At 43.7% G+C, this 17,619-nt stretch overlaps 1 protein-coding gene across 2 annotated transcripts in view; it reads left to right on the top strand.

Moving 5' to 3' along the window:
- Positions 1 to 17,619, top strand: part of LOC146801342 (uncharacterized) — a 425,312-nt gene that overhangs the window by 222,517 nt on the left and 185,176 nt on the right. For both annotated transcript variants that reach the window (XM_085620993.1, XM_085620994.1), the window contains exon 6: positions 12,155 to 12,238. In XM_085620993.1, coding sequence (XP_085477119.1) covers positions 12,155 to 12,238 — 84 coding nt within the window. The remainder of the gene's footprint in view (positions 1 to 12,154; positions 12,239 to 17,619) is intronic.

Consider the following 17,619-nt stretch of genomic DNA (forward strand, 5'->3'; position numbering starts at 1 on the left):
GACCGCCCTTCGAACTTTTGCATAAATGCGAACTGCAATTTCTCACATGGAAAACAGCTTTTCTTGTAGCCATCACTTCCCTTAGAAGGGTCAGTGAGATACAAGCACTTACTATACAAGAAACTTTTCTCCAAATGCACCAAAACAAGGTTGTTCTCCGTACCAACCCAAAATTCCTACCCAAAGTCATTTCCCCCTTCCATCTAAACCAATCGGTAGAATTACTGGTATTTTTCTCGCAACCTCAAACTGTTGCAGAAAGGGCTCTACACACGCTAGATGTTAAACGGGCCTTACTTTACTATATCCAGAGAACACAACCTTTCAGAAAGACCAAACAACTGTTTGTCTCTTTCTCTCCACCACACAAGGGCAACCCCATCTCAAAATCAGGGATAGCTAGGTGGATTGTAAAATGCATACAGATTTGCTACCACAAAGCAAAACGAACGCTAACTGTTCCCCCTAAAGCCCACTCTACACGAAAGATAGGGGCTTCTATGGCTTTTCTAGGGAACATCCCTTTAGATGATATCTGCAAAGCAGCTACATGGTCAACACCGCACACTTTCACTAAACATTACTGTGTAGATGTGCAAACCAAGCAAAAAGCTAGTGTGGGCCAGGCTGTACTAAAAACACTATTTCAAACCACTGCAACAGATACTGGTGGTTGCCGCTAAGGTTGGGAACTGCTATATAGTCTATGCAAAAGTGTGTAATCTGCAGCTCATATGCCTCGAACGGAATATGCTACTTACCAGTATGCATCTGTTGTTGGCATGTAGAGCTGCAGATCTACACACGCCCACCCGCCTACCCGGCTCCCTGTATCTGTTCCAGTCTATGTTATTTAGATACAACACACATGGGTTTCTTCACTGTTATTACTACGCTCCATCTTTCCCTTTTGGCGAAAAACAATCTGAGGATGGAGCCGAAGCCCATGCGCAATACGATCCAAGGGAGGAGTCACCGACCTTGTGACTTCCAAAGACTTTCCAAGAGGAAAAACAAACTGCAAACATCTGGGCCCAACACCAGATGGCGATCTATGCAAAAGTTTGTAGATCTGCAGCTCTACATGCCAAGAACAGATGCATACTGGTAAGTAGCATATTCCTTTCTCTATCCTTGCTATGTGATATGTTAGTGTCTCTGTCCTCTAATGCCAAAGTAAAAACTTTCTCTAGGGGGCTTCATTAAACAGGTTAAGTTGTTTTGTAAGCCTTAACACTATCTGTAGGCATAAACGGAAGCTGTGTCCATTTCTTTTGCTGGTGGGTGTAAATTTATGCTTTGCTATAATGGTACTGTAGAAATTATTAAATTATAGTTTGAGTAAAAATATCCAATGTCTTCACCTATATACAAATGTAATCAATATACTACATGTGACTGTGGATGACAAAAGAATATGATGTTACATAACCTCTCTGCCAGCACCATCCTCGCCCTCAACGCCACGCCTCCCGCCATTTAGCATCACCGAAGAATACCCTTGGACCCTTTGCCTGCCGAAACTGCAACCGCACCTTTTGACATGCCAACACACCAGCGCTTCCTGCCAACCAACAGTGCACCCATTTAGCTCAACTGCATCCTCCTCAATGTGTGGTCCCTCCACAAACACGCCACAGAAATCTGGGACCTCCTCGACGCCACCTCTCCTGACATCATCGCCTTCTTCATGGAAACCTGGAGCAACCCTTGCTCTGGACCGGACATCACCATCGCCATCCCCAACTGCTACAAAATCGCCTGCAAGGACCACCCCAACAGCACTCGTCCACAAAAGCACACTCCGACTGGCCAGTGACTCTTAACGACCCAACGGCGACCATGGAACACCTCCACTTTCCGAACCGGACCAGCCCCAACGCTACCCTCCACAGCACCCATGTCTACAGGCCCCCCTTCACTGACGCCATCGTAGAACTCATCGCACCCCAGGCTCTCACATCCTACTCAGAGACCTCAACTTCCACCTGGACAACCACAGTGACCAGAACACCACCTCTCTCCTGGAGAACCTTGCCAACATCTGACTCAGGTAGTTAGTCACCGCACCGACCCACACAGCCGGATACATGCTCAACCCAGTCTTCTCTACCAGCGGGAAAATCAACTACAGCCTCACCACCAAACTCTCCTGGACCAGCCATCATTGAGTACATCTCGCCTTTACCGCCCCCTCTCACTCCCCTCCCCCCCTGTCGCAGCTGGATCAAGGCCACCAAAGAACTTCTCGTCAATTCCCTCAGCACAACCACTCCGTCAACGCCCATGGACACCAATACCGCAGCACGCAACCTCCACGGATGGATCTCCAACTGTGCTGACACCCTGGCACCCCTCAAAAAAAGATCAGGCAAGCATCACTCCAAGAAGACCAGCTGGTTCACTCCCGCCCTCCACAAGTCCAGACGCACCTGCAGACGTTTTGACAAGAGAAGGAGGCACAACAAAACCTCAAAACTCCGCAACCTTCAAATCTGCCATCAATGCACACCACCTCCTCCTAAAAACACTAAGAAAATGGCCCTCCAAGACCGAATCAGCGCACACAACAGCAAAGAACTCTTCGCCATCATCAAGGAGTTAGCCAGGCCCAACAGCGAGACCGCAGATGTGCCCCCTTCCCAAGACCTCTGCATCTAACTTGGCACCTTCTTCCACCACAAGATCAGGAATATCAGCAACAGCTTCGACACCCTACACCCGGCCACCACGCCCGCCACCATTGCACACAACAAAGCTGAACCCCAACAGACCGTACTCTGCTGGACTCCGCTAACAACCGAGGACACGCTCAAGGCCATGAAGAGCATCCACTCTTCCACAGAGCAGCCGCCGCCATCGCCTCCCAGCTTCGCGGCACCATCAACTGCTCCATCGAAACCGCCACCTTCCCCGAAGACTGGAAACACGCCGAGATCAACCCGCTGCTGAAGAAGTCATCCTCAGACACGACAGACCTCAAGAACTTCAGACCGATCTTACTCCTCCCCTTCACAGCCAAGGTCATAGATAAGGCCATCAACACCCAACTCTCTGAGTTCATTGAAGTCAACCACGTCCTGGACACCTCCCAATCCAGCTTCCGAAGCAACCACAGCACAGGAACTGTACTCCTCACCGCCACAGACGACATCCATTCCCTCTCCAGCCAGAGCGACACCGCAGCCCTCACCCTACTAGACCTCTCGCCTGCCTTCAGCACCGTCTCCCACCTCACCCTAATATAAGACTCCATGATGCTGGCATCCTAGACAAAGCTTTGGATTGTATCCACTCCTTCCTCACCGGCCAGACCCAGCGAGTCAGACTACCGCTGTTCCCCTCAGAACCCACAGAGATCAGCTGTGGAGTACCCCAGGGTTCCTATCTGAGCCCCATCCTCTTCAATGTCTGCGTAGCCCCCCTCACAGCCATCATCAGAAGCCACAGACTCAACATAAGGCCAGATGTATCAATATTGGATTTTGCGATTCCATAATAGCGGATTTTACTTGCTATTATGGAATCCCAAAATGCAATGTATGTAGGTTGTGCAATAATAATTGCGATTTCTACATATTCCTTATTTGCGACTCGCAAATTGTGAGTCGCAAATAAGGAATGGCTTCCTTATGGCTTCCCATTCATTCCTATGGGCCTATAGGCCCATAGGAATGAATGGGAATTGCATGCGCAAGTTGCGAGTAGCCAATAGGTACTCGCAAATTGCGCATGCAATTTCAAGGGTGCCAAATGGACACCATGTTGCACCCCTGGAATATGCATGTGTGCACATGTGGCGCACATACATGCCACATGGCACCTTGAAAAATGCAAAAAAGTGCATTTTTCATGGAATTCGTGTATTACCACCATCTTGAAGTTGGTGGTAATTTGTGATTCCTTAAAGGCAGGTCGCAATTTTTTTTTGCTTCCTGTATTTCATTTAAGGAATCGCAAATTGCGATTCCATACATGCATTCGCAAAATAGGGAATCGCAATTTATGCGATTCCCTATTTTGCGAATGCCTTTTGGGATGATACATCCCAAAACGCTTTTTCACATTCACAAACCGGCTAATTCTGCGAATCGGCCTGTTTGCGAACAGGAAAAACGCTTGATACATCTGGCCCATAGTCTCCTACGCCCACACCCAGCTGATCCTCTCCCTCACCAATGAACCCACAACCGCCAGAACCAACTTCCAACGTGGAATGAAGGCCATTGCTACCTGGCTGCTGCCGAAGCTCAACTTGTACAAGACCGAAGTACTCATCCTGTGACCCACCCATCAGCCTGGGACGGCTCCTGGTGGCTAGCCGCTCAGAGATCTCCCCCACCTCAACCGACCAGGCACGCAACCTTGGCATCATACTGGACTCATCACTCACTATGAACCGCTAAACCAATGCAGTTTCCCCAGCCTGCTACCACACGCTCCGCCTGCTTCGAAAGACATTCAGATGGATCCCCTCAGAATCCAGACAGACGGTCACCCACGCACTCATCACCAGCACACTCGAATACGGCAACGCACTCTACGCCGACGTCACCCAAAACCAGCTCAAGAAACAACAGAACGTCCAAAAACCCACAGCCAGACTGGTCCTCGACATCCCCTGCCATAGCCACATCATGCAACACCTCCGACAACTCCACTGGTTCCCCGTCAACTAGAGAGTCACTTTCATGCTCCTCACTCACGCCTACCAATTTCTACACGATGAAGGACCAGCATACCTGAACCACCGCCTCACATTCCACGCACCTGCCAGACTACTCCGATCCTTCCAACTTACCCTCGCCTCTGTCCCCAGGATCCACAACACCAGAACAGGAGGAAGGTCATTCTCCTACCTCGCCGTCAAGACCTGGAATACCCTGCCCTCAGGCAATCCGTATCGCAGAGCCAATTCAGGAAGGACCACAAGACCTGGCTCCACCCAGTCTGACCAGCAGCCTTCCTCCCCATGCGCCTTGAGACCCTCACAGGTGAGTAGCCGCTCTTTACAAGCCCCTGATTAATTGATTGGTTCTGCAATTGATGACGGTAAGTGGGTGCATCTATAGCCTGTGTATTCTTGCATTAATATAAACTAAATAAATGTTAGTAGTATAATCATCTCTGTTGTAGCTTGCCAATGATGCTTTCAATTGCTCCTCATCTATTGTGTGTAAATGACGTAGTTACATTAGTAGACCTAATGTCTTTATCTGTTATCAAATGGAACCCTACTAACACTATATAATCATTAGCACTGCTATGACGAAAATAGTACCCATAATAATCTTGGATGTATTCCTAAAGCAAGACGTTTGTCTGTCATCAGATCATTTAAGAAAAAGTGTACAGCAATAGTTCAATTCACTGTTTTCTCCCCAACAATCTTCTTGCAAATTGTTTATTTTCAAACAGATTCTTTTTCACACAGTCTCTTTAAGTTCAATATCAATCTTCGTGTAGACAACCTTAGCCCTACTCTGTTTTCTTCTAAAAATGTTATCCCTACTCTTCTACTGCAACCTTGGGCCGTGGTAAAACTTCTTAAAACAAAAAAAGAAATACTTTTTCAGTCTTTTGGCATCTTTCAATCAATTTTAGTCTTTTAAATGTCCCTCAGTCGTTTTTGGAAATCTTTATCAAACTGCTTTATCCAACTCTTTTTATTGAAGTGATATCATGGGGTTCAATCTATTTTGACTTTACATCACACAGTTCATCCACAAACACGTTCAGCACTTGATCCACAGAGTATGTCCATTCAGGTGCAAAATACCTTCGACAAGGCACTTCTGCTCTTTTTGATCTTCTCTGTCTTTGTTGATCTTCTTCTGTCACTTCCACTGCTTGGCTCTGTTTCCCCAGAAAAAGTTGGTGGGATTCAATCAACTGACACACTTGTTCTCAGTCTCCTCTGACCATAGTTGTGCAGCCATTCAAGTTTGCGGGTGAGTTTTCTTGTTTCAATGCTCGATTCTTCACCCGAATCCTCTATTTGTGCTGTTGCGGTCTCATTAGTTTTCTCAGCTTGAGGTTTAGTCTCTTCTTCTTCGTCAGAGACTTCAGTGTCACTTTGTGAAATAACAGGCTCTTGATTTGGTGCAGTTCATCACCCCTTACTTTTCCTTTCTGCTATTTGTGTCACTGCTCTTTGTTGGTATTCAACTTGTGGTGATGCAGTCAACAGTGCTCTTTGTTCAGGTTCATAGAACTCAATCTCCTCTTATGGATTTCTCACTCTTCTTTTGTGCGATGCATGCACCCAGTTTGGTACTCCAACATACTTAAAAACAGCAGTGTTAGTGACCAAGATCACCTGGAAGGGGCCTATCTATCTCGGTTCCAAACAAGTCTCCAAACGTGTTTCTTGATCACGACCCATTCTTCCAGATTGAGGTTGTGGCACTGTTCTCGATGTGGATCTAGTGTGGCAGCAGCAACCTGGTGAGAGACAAAATGCACCACATCAGCTAATCCCTTGCAGTAATCTTGTATCATGTAATCTGTGATGCTCAGAAGTGCACTTTGCAGGTAAGCCAGGCAGTCTCATAGCATTCCCAAAAGGATTTCATGTGGTGATAACCTAGTCTTCCTAGTAGGAATACGTTGGTTACCACTAAAGGAAAAGCATCCGCCCATTTCAGGGATGTTGAAACACAAACTTTTGCCAAGTGAGACTTAATGGTCCCATGGAGCTGCTTGACAATACCAGAAGCTGCAGGTCGATAACTACAATGCAATCTTTGTTCGATTTGTAGTGCTGCACATAACATTCTCAGGACCTCATTGTTGAAATGAGTCCCTCGATCTGACTCCAGAGAAACCGGCATACCACACCTGGGTATTAATTCATGCAACAGCAGTTTGGCTACAGTAAGACTGTCAATTCTTGTGGGGTAGGCTTCTACCCATCGCAAGAAAATGCATACTGTGATCTGGACATATCTCAATAAAGTCCATCTGCATTCTGTTGAAAGGACCACCTGATCTTCCTATGTGACTCAGTGTACCCGGTGTTCTTTTTCCCACATTAATTTGTTAGCATGTCACCCAGCAATAGCACGATTTTTCTGCAAGCCTCCCAAATCTGGGGTTGAACATATGTTGTCTGAATAGCCGCACCATTGCATCTCTTTCTAAATGTGTGTGTCCATGGAAAAGTTGTGTCATTGGGAACTATAGACTATCGGGTAACACTGGTCTGTCATCAACTGACATCCATATGTAATTTTCACTTTTCTCACAACCTGCTCTAATCCAACCTTGCTTTTCTGCTTCCGAAACATTTTCTTGTACTCTTTTTAGTTCTTCCCAGGTGTCAGCTATTGACATCAACATTGAAAAAAACAGGTGTTCCTTCTTTGGATGCATTGAGATCCTTGCGGGTGACAGGTGATAACCTAAGAATTTGACTGACTGCGCGTGAAAGGAGCACTTCTCTAGTTTGGCCAATAAGGCATGTGTCCTGAAACGTTGATGTATGGCTCCTACATGTTGCATATGTTTCTGATCGCAGTTGGATTAGCTAAAAATATCGTCTATATAGACGAAAGCGCATACATCCAGAAAATCATGAAGGACCGTTTTAATAAAATACTGGAATGCTGCTGGGGCATTACACAAGCCAAAAGGCATCACAGTGTATTCAAAGAGTCAACATTTTGTCCTGAAGGCATCTTCCCCTCATCACTTTCTTTGAATCTGGCCAAGTGGTAAGCCCCGCGCAAATCTAGCTATGTATAGATGGTGGAATTTCACACTTGATCAAGCAAAACTGGAATCAAGGGTAGTGGATATCCTTTTTTTTATAGTGGCTTATTAACTGCTCTATACAAGTCTGTAACTCTCCATTCTTCCGAGGGACAAAGAAATTGGAGAGGATACGGGGGAGGTGGAATGGCGTATAAACCCTAACTCCAGTAACTCATCTAGATACTTTTTTACATTTTAAGTCTCAGGCTCAGTATGAGCATATATCCTGCAACAGGGGAGCGTTGCTCCGGGAAAAAGATCAATAAGGCAATTGAATGCCCAATGTAGGGGCAGTTGTGTAGCCTTTACGGGATCGAATACATCCTAGAAATCATGATCAACTTCAAGTAACCCTTGTAACCCAGCTCCCGGAACTGCTTTACAATGTAGCGGTGTCAGTCGGTCATGGGCGTCTTGATAGCAAATAGTCTTGCATAGAGGTGAGCTAAGAGTCACAGTGCGGAGTATCCAGTAAATCTTAGGGTTATGACACTCTAACCATGTAACCCCTAGGATGACCCCAAATGTTGGTGTGTCATTAGATCAAAGAGGAGTTTCTCAGTGTGGCCATTGTCACTGACAAGTGTTAAAGGCTCTCAATTATTGTCAGGCTTGATAAGGTTTCATACTGAGCCCTTGACTGCCCATACTGATTCTGGTTTATCTTTGGGCACACTCAGAATTCCTATTTTGGCAGCAAAGGATAGGTCAAAAAAGTTTCTGGTGGCCCTGTAGTTGATTAGCATAGGAATTACATGCCGTCTTTGTGCAGTTAAAATGATGTATAGAAAGTTGTCGTGAAATTCTGTTAACTGTGTTAGTCAGATACTGCAAGATATTGCTATCCACCTCTCTCGGCAAGGTGATCTCTTCACTTGCAGAGATTCCTAATTTTCAGACACCATGTTAGGTAATTCAATGCTAGCCACTGTTTTACTCTTCTTGGGTTTGGCTACACAGTACCAGGCAAAATTCCCAGCCTTGCCATAGTACAGACAAAAGTTAAGCTTGAGTGACCCTTCCTTTTCCTCTGTGGACAAAGGTCCGCAACACCACCTATTTGCATGGGTTCTACGTCTTTTTTGTCCACTTTGATGACAACCACTCTAGTGACACTACGGGGTCTCCCACCTTTATGTTCCCCGCGTCTGTGATCTAATTTCACCATGAGGTCTATAACTTCGGAGCAATTGTCAGGTAAGTGCATTATGTGCGATAACGAATCCTTCAGATCAAACTTCGGTAGAATAATGATGTTCTTTTTTCTTAGGGTCAATGAGTCTCAGCTATTAGCCGGTAAAAGGTAGTAACCTATGTCAAGAGTTCTTCAGTGCCCTGCCGAAGGATAAGGAGCTCATTGTCGCGACTTGTATAAAGACATGTTTTGTAAAAAATTATTTTCATTGCAGCCTTAAATGCGGCAAAATTATATAAGATGGGATAATTGGTCTCTACCAGAGAAATAGATCAATTAGCCGCTACTCCTCCTGAATAGAAAATTATAAAAGCTGTCTTGACTGCATCATTAATAAAGATTTGATGCTTACACAATGTCATGCACTCACCTGGTCCCAACCGCAGAGACGACACTGGAGCTGAAGCTGGACCTTCTATCACTCTCAGAGCTGCACAAGATCAAGGGACCAACCTCCTTAGATCACGCAGGGCCCGTGGCGAGGAAGGGGTTTGGGATAAAATAAGAAATGAGACTTGCGGTATTGGATCTGCCCAGCGGCTGTGCGACACTGGGTAACAAGATCTGTCACTTCTGAGACCTTCTGTGTATGCGACGTAGATATGCACTGGACCAGACCCTCTGGTTTTGCAATGAAGCAATACACTGGAAAAAACAAGAGGAGGCAGTTATCAGTATACTGGCAGGTCTCTATATATGAGGAACATGCATCGACTTCAGTGACATACACTTAAGGTATCATCAGCAGCACGGCATTAGAGCTGAATAACCAAAATAACAGATTGGAGTGTGGCAATCCCGTGGATAAACTCGAAACACAGGTTGGAGTTACTTGCACTCCCAAAAATAAATTTAGAACATAGGTTAGAGTTACTTGCATTCCTAAGGGTAAACACAGAACACAGGTTGGAGTTACTTGCACTCTAAGGGTACACTCGGAACACAGGTTTATAGGAGGATTAGTGCGCACTAACGTGATATCAAGTACTTAGCCTAGTTCTTCCACTTGACTGAAGTTCAAAGAAGATTTCAAGGCATTAACTCAGGGAGTCCTGGGGGTCCAGAATAGCTGTGCAGGAGGGAGGGATAAAGAAGTCTTTAATGGAGCTGGATCCACAGAAACCACAGGTTTACTTAGACTTGAAGTAGCCTAGAGCAATTCTTGGTTCTGCCTGGATTCTTCAGGTGACTGAGAAGGGTGAAGCTTGTTTGGCCGGGAGTGAGGCCAAGCAACGACTCGGGGTTGGGCGGGGTTTATATACCCTCTCGAAGGATGAATGGATGTAGCAAGATCATGTGTGGCATATGGGGCACATGGCCTTTTGGAATGTTCCCAAACCCTTGGAGAAAACATGTGTTAGTACACTCGCTTTGACCTTACAGGAAGGGCAGGTGCAACATGATGACTGGAACCAATAGCAGGAAACAAATGTATCATCTTGATCAAACTTGTGTAATATAAAACATCACCAAAGCCCCGGCAACAGCGGATGTGAGGCATTCTATTGGTTCACAGGATTCTGGGAAAAGTTTGCAGAGACTCATTGGAAAACCACACGAAGGCCTTAGTAACAGCAGGAGCAAGGCTTGCCATTGGCTCACAGAATTCCGAAGGAAGCTTGCGGTGACTCAAGCATAATGGAATCGCAGGTGCTAGGAGAGTATCAGTAACAAGAGTGCTAGGGGAGCATCAGTCATGATATCATCACAAGCCATAAAGCATCACAGGGGTAATGAAACATAAGCCCTCTGCGCTAGACCACTGCACAGAAGGCGCAGGAGGGGATTGTGGCGCACAAGAAGTGTAGCTGATATTGGCTCATAAAAACTGTGAATTTTGTGCTGTCCCCATAAAAATGCTCTGGCACGACCCAAGGCACTGGGCTGGGTGTCATCCCTGGTACATGCTAATGTTGGTCTGAATGCGAAGGAGAGGGTGCCTCATATGGCTTTTTTTTTAAAATTTGGAGGTTTAAAGATAGGACGAGATTCATTGTGCATGGTGTCCCTTCATTTGGTAAATATGGGTTTGCATTGTGCTAGCTCCCCTTTTAACTCTGAGTTTTCCTCTCTAAGTCTCTGAATTTTCATTTTTAAGCTATGCACAACCCCGGCTAAACTCACAGTCCCAGAAGGACCTCCTGCTAAGGCTTGAGCGAGATCCTGTATGTAAAGCTGCTCGCGTCCCTCCATGTCGTTGCCCAAAGGGAACCCTAGTCTTTGTGACTTGGCCTTCTTTCGCAAGCCACTCACCTGAACTCCAGGAGTTTCTGATGGGGCAACGATAATCCCCAAAGTTTTCTGATTACTAACCTCTGTAGCAGTCAAACACTGGCAACGCATCAATGGGAATCCCCAAAGGGAAGGTGGTTTGGCTTAAGAGAGAGAAGAAAGAGATGAATACTGTTCAGTGGGTACTTCTCTGCCTCTTGGTGCTGAGAGGAATGTTGTTTACAGGATTCAGGTTCACAGGGTCTCCTACCATGGGATAACAAGGGCGCCTGGTTTGTATCTGTAAATTAGAAGAACCATTATTGTATGCTGTCTTATTGATGCATAATATCATGACATATGACTTGACATGGTGTAATATATCAATATACCATGAATCTTTTTTGGGAAGCATTAAATCTAGACAGATGCGATCTCTTCCTTCAGATTATCTTTCGTTTTGAGCACTTGGTCTAATAGTCTATTCCTTTTCCATGCATGCATATTACAGCATATGTTTTGTGCATTTGACTAACATATCTTATCCTTGTACAGTTTTAGGCGCATACATATTACAGCATATGTTTTATGGACTTGACCAACATATCTTATTCTTATATATTGTAGGCACATGTATATTACAGCAAATGTCCTTTTGATTTCCACTGTTATCAAAGCAAAAACTCTGTTCAATGCAACATGAAACCAGTGTTCAGAGCGTGTCCTTTTTGCTCAACATAGGAATAACAATGTCCGAATGCGCTGCCTAAAATTGTTTTCTATGTGCTGGCTTTCAGCGCCATATAGCACACAAAGTGTCAATGGTCAAAGTACACTTGTATTCTTAAAATTGCTCAATCTGCCATTAGATCTGAAGTGCCTTTAAAATTGCAGATTTACCTTGCTTTCGCTGTTTTCTTTCAGCCGTAAATGACTCAAGAGTCGCAGAGCCGGAATGCCTGAATATCTGTCCTATGTTTGTTTCCTTTTCAGAAACGAAAAACTCTGATGGAGAAGTCCTGCAGGAGCGGAAGGGTCTCCAGGAGTCCACCCAGGAGCGCAGCGTCGTGACCGCAGGTAAGTGCGGAATCCGAAGAGGCTAAGCGCCCGTAGTAAGCGAAGTGTGGTTTAAATAGTTGCTGGTACACGTGGAGCACTGGCGGTTGCTCAGCAAGTGCTGCATGCAGAGCGGTGACTCAGCATGTGTGGTGCATGCACGAGGAGCTGTTGCACATGCTATTTCCCATTTCTTTGGGCACCAGCTGCCACTGCCACCAGGGAATTGAAAACCAATAGTAAAGGACACACAAGAAAATAAACACAATTTGAGTGTGTGCATTAATACAATCTGCAATATCTACCACTGCACCCAGGGAACAGTGAAGCACCTTGTGCACATAGATTATTCGAACAATAAGGGGGCGTGGGGCACTTTATAACCATAAGATAGTGGGCAGCATGTCTAAGGGGTCATTTATGATCGCGCAGTGGCGCAAGCTGTTGCGTGGGCTGCAGAGGCTAGACACAGGCAGTCCTGTGGCTACAGGGTCAAGGGTTGTCGAAAAGTAGGCCATGGATCGTTGAGCATCTCCATGAATCTGAGTAAGCACTGAGAGAGCACAGCCCTTCCTCTCACTACAAAACAATGTGAACATTTTACTATAATCCAGCATTCCTAGTGCCAGGGAACGGCAGAGACTTTCTTTCAGTTCAAGGAAAGCTTTTAGAAAATCGTTGTCCCATGTAAATAGAGAACAGTTGGGTATCCACTACCTACAGTAGCCATCCATTCCAAAGAACATCCTGACTTCTCTCTGTGTTCGGGGTGGATTCATCTGCAGTATCGCTTCAACCCTTTCTGGTGACGCTTTCCTTGCTCCTTTCTCAAAGTTATGTCCCAGATTCGGATCTTCTATTTGACAGTATTGCAATTTGCCTGGAGATACTTTGTGTCCATTCTCGGCCAGGTGGTTTAGAAGTGCAATCATATCCCGCTTGCAAGCTTCTCGTGTTTCTGATACTACAAGAAGATGATCTATATATAGCACGAAAATAGACTTGTAGGGCATCTGTAATGACTCCAGATTATTTTTCATGATATGGTTGAAAATGGAAGTACTCTCTATATACCCTTGTGGAACTTGGCAGCCCGCCAAAACTTTGTTGAAAGGTAAATGTAACAAGGTATTGGCTATGTTTGTGTAATGGCACTGAGAAAAAAGCATGACAAAGGTCAATAATGGTGAACCATTCTGCAGTGCATGTGATTTGAAAAGAGATCCTGCACAATGCTATATTTACCTTTGGGCTTCTATAAATCCATAACCGGGGAGTTGCAGGGACTCCCAACCAATTCCCTCAAAATCCCTTCCCTCAGCATATCTTCAATTATGGGTGTTATTCCTGCAACTGTTTCTGGTCTGTAATTATATGGTGGAGTTCTTGGATACTGCGTTTTATTTTTAATATGACTTGGAAAGGCTCTACACCTTTTAATAGTCCGATATCTTTCCCTGTGAAATCCCATACTTCTGGGTTCACATTTTCTTCAGGAGATAACTCTTCTGTTGGTCTCACCGGGAACAATCCTACAGCTGAATTTTGTCAGACCATTTTGAACTTGACATCATCATGGGTCTGGAACTCAATACCATCCGGTGTACAGTAAATTGTGCAACTTAACTTCCACAACAAATCTCTCCCTAACATGTTTATAGGACTTAAATCACATGTTACAAATTGGTGCTTTTCTCCAAACAAACCTATTTTAACAGGGACTTTCTCTGACACTGGGTTTGTGATCTGTTTATTTGAAACTCCTACAACTTGGATCTTTTTTCCTGTGAGGGGTAGGTCTGGGATTTCCACTGTTATAACAGTGGAAAAGGTAGCTCCTGTGTCGATAAGAAATGACACTTGGTGGCCATTAACCTCTCTTTCTACAAATAGACTGCTCTGGTCTACTTCTAGGACTGCGCCAAACATGTAATCTTCTTCTCCCATCAAGCACCCTCATTGGGAGTTGCTGGAGCCAAAACCATCATTATCAAATACAGGAAGCGGTTGAAAATGGATTCTGAATCTGATTCTGAAATAGGTTCACATTTGCTTTTGGCAACTGGCTCAAATAAAATCTGGGGTTGCCAATATTCTGGGACACCATCAGGGCTTGTTGAACGTGTATCATTGGGACCTGTTTCTGCATTGGCACTTGCATCTGCTGAACTGGTGCATTTTGCATTTACATTTGATTTCCTCCCTGCATTTGTACATTTCAGTTCTTTCTGTCAGAATTAAGTCTACACTCCCTCTTCCAATGCCCGATCTTGTTACAGTAATTATAAGGGGTTGTTTTCTTCAGAGTTGCAACAACCATTCCAGAATTCATATAAACCAGAACACCTCTAACTCTACCAAACATTCCCTGAATATCTTGTACTCCTGCTTGTATGCCAACACCTTGCATACCACCTGAATTTCCTGCAAATAACTGGTTCTGAAAACCTTTCTGAGCAAACTTCGTCTGAGCTAACATGAATTTCTCCTTGAGTTTTCTCTGCTTAATCTCTTGTTCGTCACTACAATATTTTCCATATCTGAGAATCTCATCCAACTATTTTGTCTTCCAACAGATTACACTCTGTTGGATGTGTGTACTAATCTCTGGTCTTAACCCGATAACACAGTGGGACACAAAGAATCCCATATCACTGGATATTCTCTCCCACTGTGTTATTGAAACACCTGTACCAATCACTCATAGTAATCATGCACTGATCCCTTTAGCTCTTGCGAATTCCTTCTGATCTTCACCAAGTGTCTTTCGGAGGCACCTTGCCTTTCAGGAAAGTAATCATTGCTTCATATTTCTGCATGACTACAGAAGATGGTGCATTAGTGCGGGTATCTCTTCTTGTTGGCCACTGCACAACAGCCTTACATTCAGCCCACAGATCATTTGGTAGTACAATGTGAAATAATGTATTCAAATCAATCTACAACACTTTTGAAATTTTAACATCTGTAAACCTGTGTTTACCACTGAACTGGCTTGTCTCGTAATTTTGGAAAATTGTTCGTAAATGCTACAAGATCACCTCTGTTTCATGGTACATGGACATACACTCCATACACTATTTCTCAGTGGATAAGCCAAAGCTTCCTCCTCATCTTGTGAACCTGTCGATTACTTTTCATTTTCCCCATTTACTTCTATTTCTTCTTTCTTTTCATGCTTCTTGGACCATTTATTTTCTAATTTCTCAAAATCACTCTATTTACGGATGCATTTTACCAATTCCGTTATGTGTAAACTCATTCTTGAAGAGCACATTTTCTCAATTGCTCGATCATCAACATCATGTGTTTGGGCTAAATCATTCAACCTACCATGTGTAATTGCTGTACGTCTTGTGATTCAATTACTCAATTCAATTATTTTTCTTGATACTGATTCAAATGTTCAAGTTCTGAACATACCCGTATAATTTTCTCTAATTCCCGAAATTCCACTTTTAGCTTTGAAACATTAAGTGCTCTCTTCCTTTCAGGTTCTAGGGCAACTTGTCGTTCTCACTTTCTGTCTTTCTAAGTCCTGCCGCTTCTTCAAACCATGGAGGAAAAATCCCATCCTCAAATAAATACGCCTTTCAATGGACTATCAAGTTTGTAAACACAATCCTTCCCCCTTCTCTCAATGATTGAATTCTCTGTATTAGTTTCCATGCAACAATTTGTGAATTTTATGTTGTCGGCATGAACCCTGATGCAGCCATTCCTCCTACAGCACCTTGAGCTCCTGAAGTTGGGGCAGTCGCAATCTGCCTGGACACTGTCTGTTCTGTCGCAATTAGTGGTAATTGTATGTAACAGTCTTAATTGACGCAGCAACACTGGGTGTGACCTTAGTTGGTGTCATGCCAACAGTCGGTGGAGCAATCTGGAATGTCTGAAATGGTCTCTCAACCTACATTATGCTTTGTTTAACAGGGGCAGTAGCAACAATAGCACTGTCATTATCATCTTTACTAGTGGCAGGGGCCACATAAGGTGGTGGATGCGTAGCTAACGAGGCATCCAATATTTATTTCCCTGAATTACTATCTGTCTCGCCCCTTTTTTCATCCTTTTCATTTTCTTTTTCCTGTGTTTTATTCTTTTTCGATTTCTCAGGTGTCTTACTAGTAATAGCTGTGTATAGTCTAGTTCCCTCGACTACAGCTTTCCTCCCTCTCTGTTCTGCCTCATCCCATCGAGCATTTGCATATTTACGGGCTGCACTTCTAGTTGTATTCTGATATTTATCTTTCCCTGTCTCGTGCTCCCTTCTCCAGCATATTCAGTACTTCGTATTGTGTGGGATGATGGCTTTATTTTGCACAACTCCTCATTCAAACTTTCAATAATTAAAATTTCAAAATTACCATATCTAGAAAAACTCAATAGACCCACCTTTTCAATAATCTTGCACCATTGATGAAGCCACAAACATGTATGCAATCCCAATTCTGTCATCATATAATGTGCAGATGCGCCCTCGGGGTGCATCCTCACCTTCCCATATCGGAATTGTAACATCACCACTCACAAAATTCTTTAAAACATTTCATGATCTTTGCAAAGTTTGACAATAATCAGTTCAATAAAGCAATCTATATTCAATGTTTTGAATAATTCTGTTCTGTAAACGTCAAATCTCCTTTGCCAGACCTGTCACCATTTATATCTTTGAAGACTTGTTAACCAATCTGAATGTGGTATTTACACAACTGACCTTTCACAGCATGACACTCTATCTTCATCAATCAATCATAGCGCAACAATACACCAACCAACAAATCCCAGCCTGATACATCATACCTTTTGATTGTGCTTCTTGCAGCAGTTCACCCTCCTTTCTTGTGTGATTATTTTTCGCAATTCCACTAAACGACAAGGTTCTTTAGCAAACAATTCAAAAGGTTATTTATTAATCGGAAACATTTTACAGAGTTATGTGAAGCTTTTGTTAAAGGTATAGTCATGGAAAGGTCAAATTTCTAAACATTTTATGCATGTTTCAGCACATCTGGTCAAGCCATTTGTGAAGCAAAAGCTGCTTTGGCAATTTTGAAACCTAGTACGAATAAGTATAACTACTTACTACAAATTGCACATTTTTAAACGTATTTTCTGTTCAATATAAATTGCACACTAATATTGCACGTGTGATTTTAACTATATTGTTTTCATATTTAATAAAATTCCCTATTAACAGTACAAAGTGGAGAATAGGGCTGTCTCAGATAGGGCACACTTTATTTCTTTTTTTACATTGCTTTTTATTGGTAGTGTCTAAAACAGGACATATAAAGAAAGCAGCATCTTAAAATGAAAATTCATACAAGCAAAAAATCATTACAACACTATAGCAGCAAATTCATTTTGTCAAAGTTGTAATGGCGCAGATATGATATAAA

Source organism: Triturus cristatus, chromosome 8 (assembly GCF_964204655.1).
Source record: "Triturus cristatus chromosome 8, aTriCri1.1, whole genome shotgun sequence".
Lineage (NCBI taxonomy): Eukaryota > Metazoa > Chordata > Amphibia > Caudata > Salamandridae > Triturus > Triturus cristatus.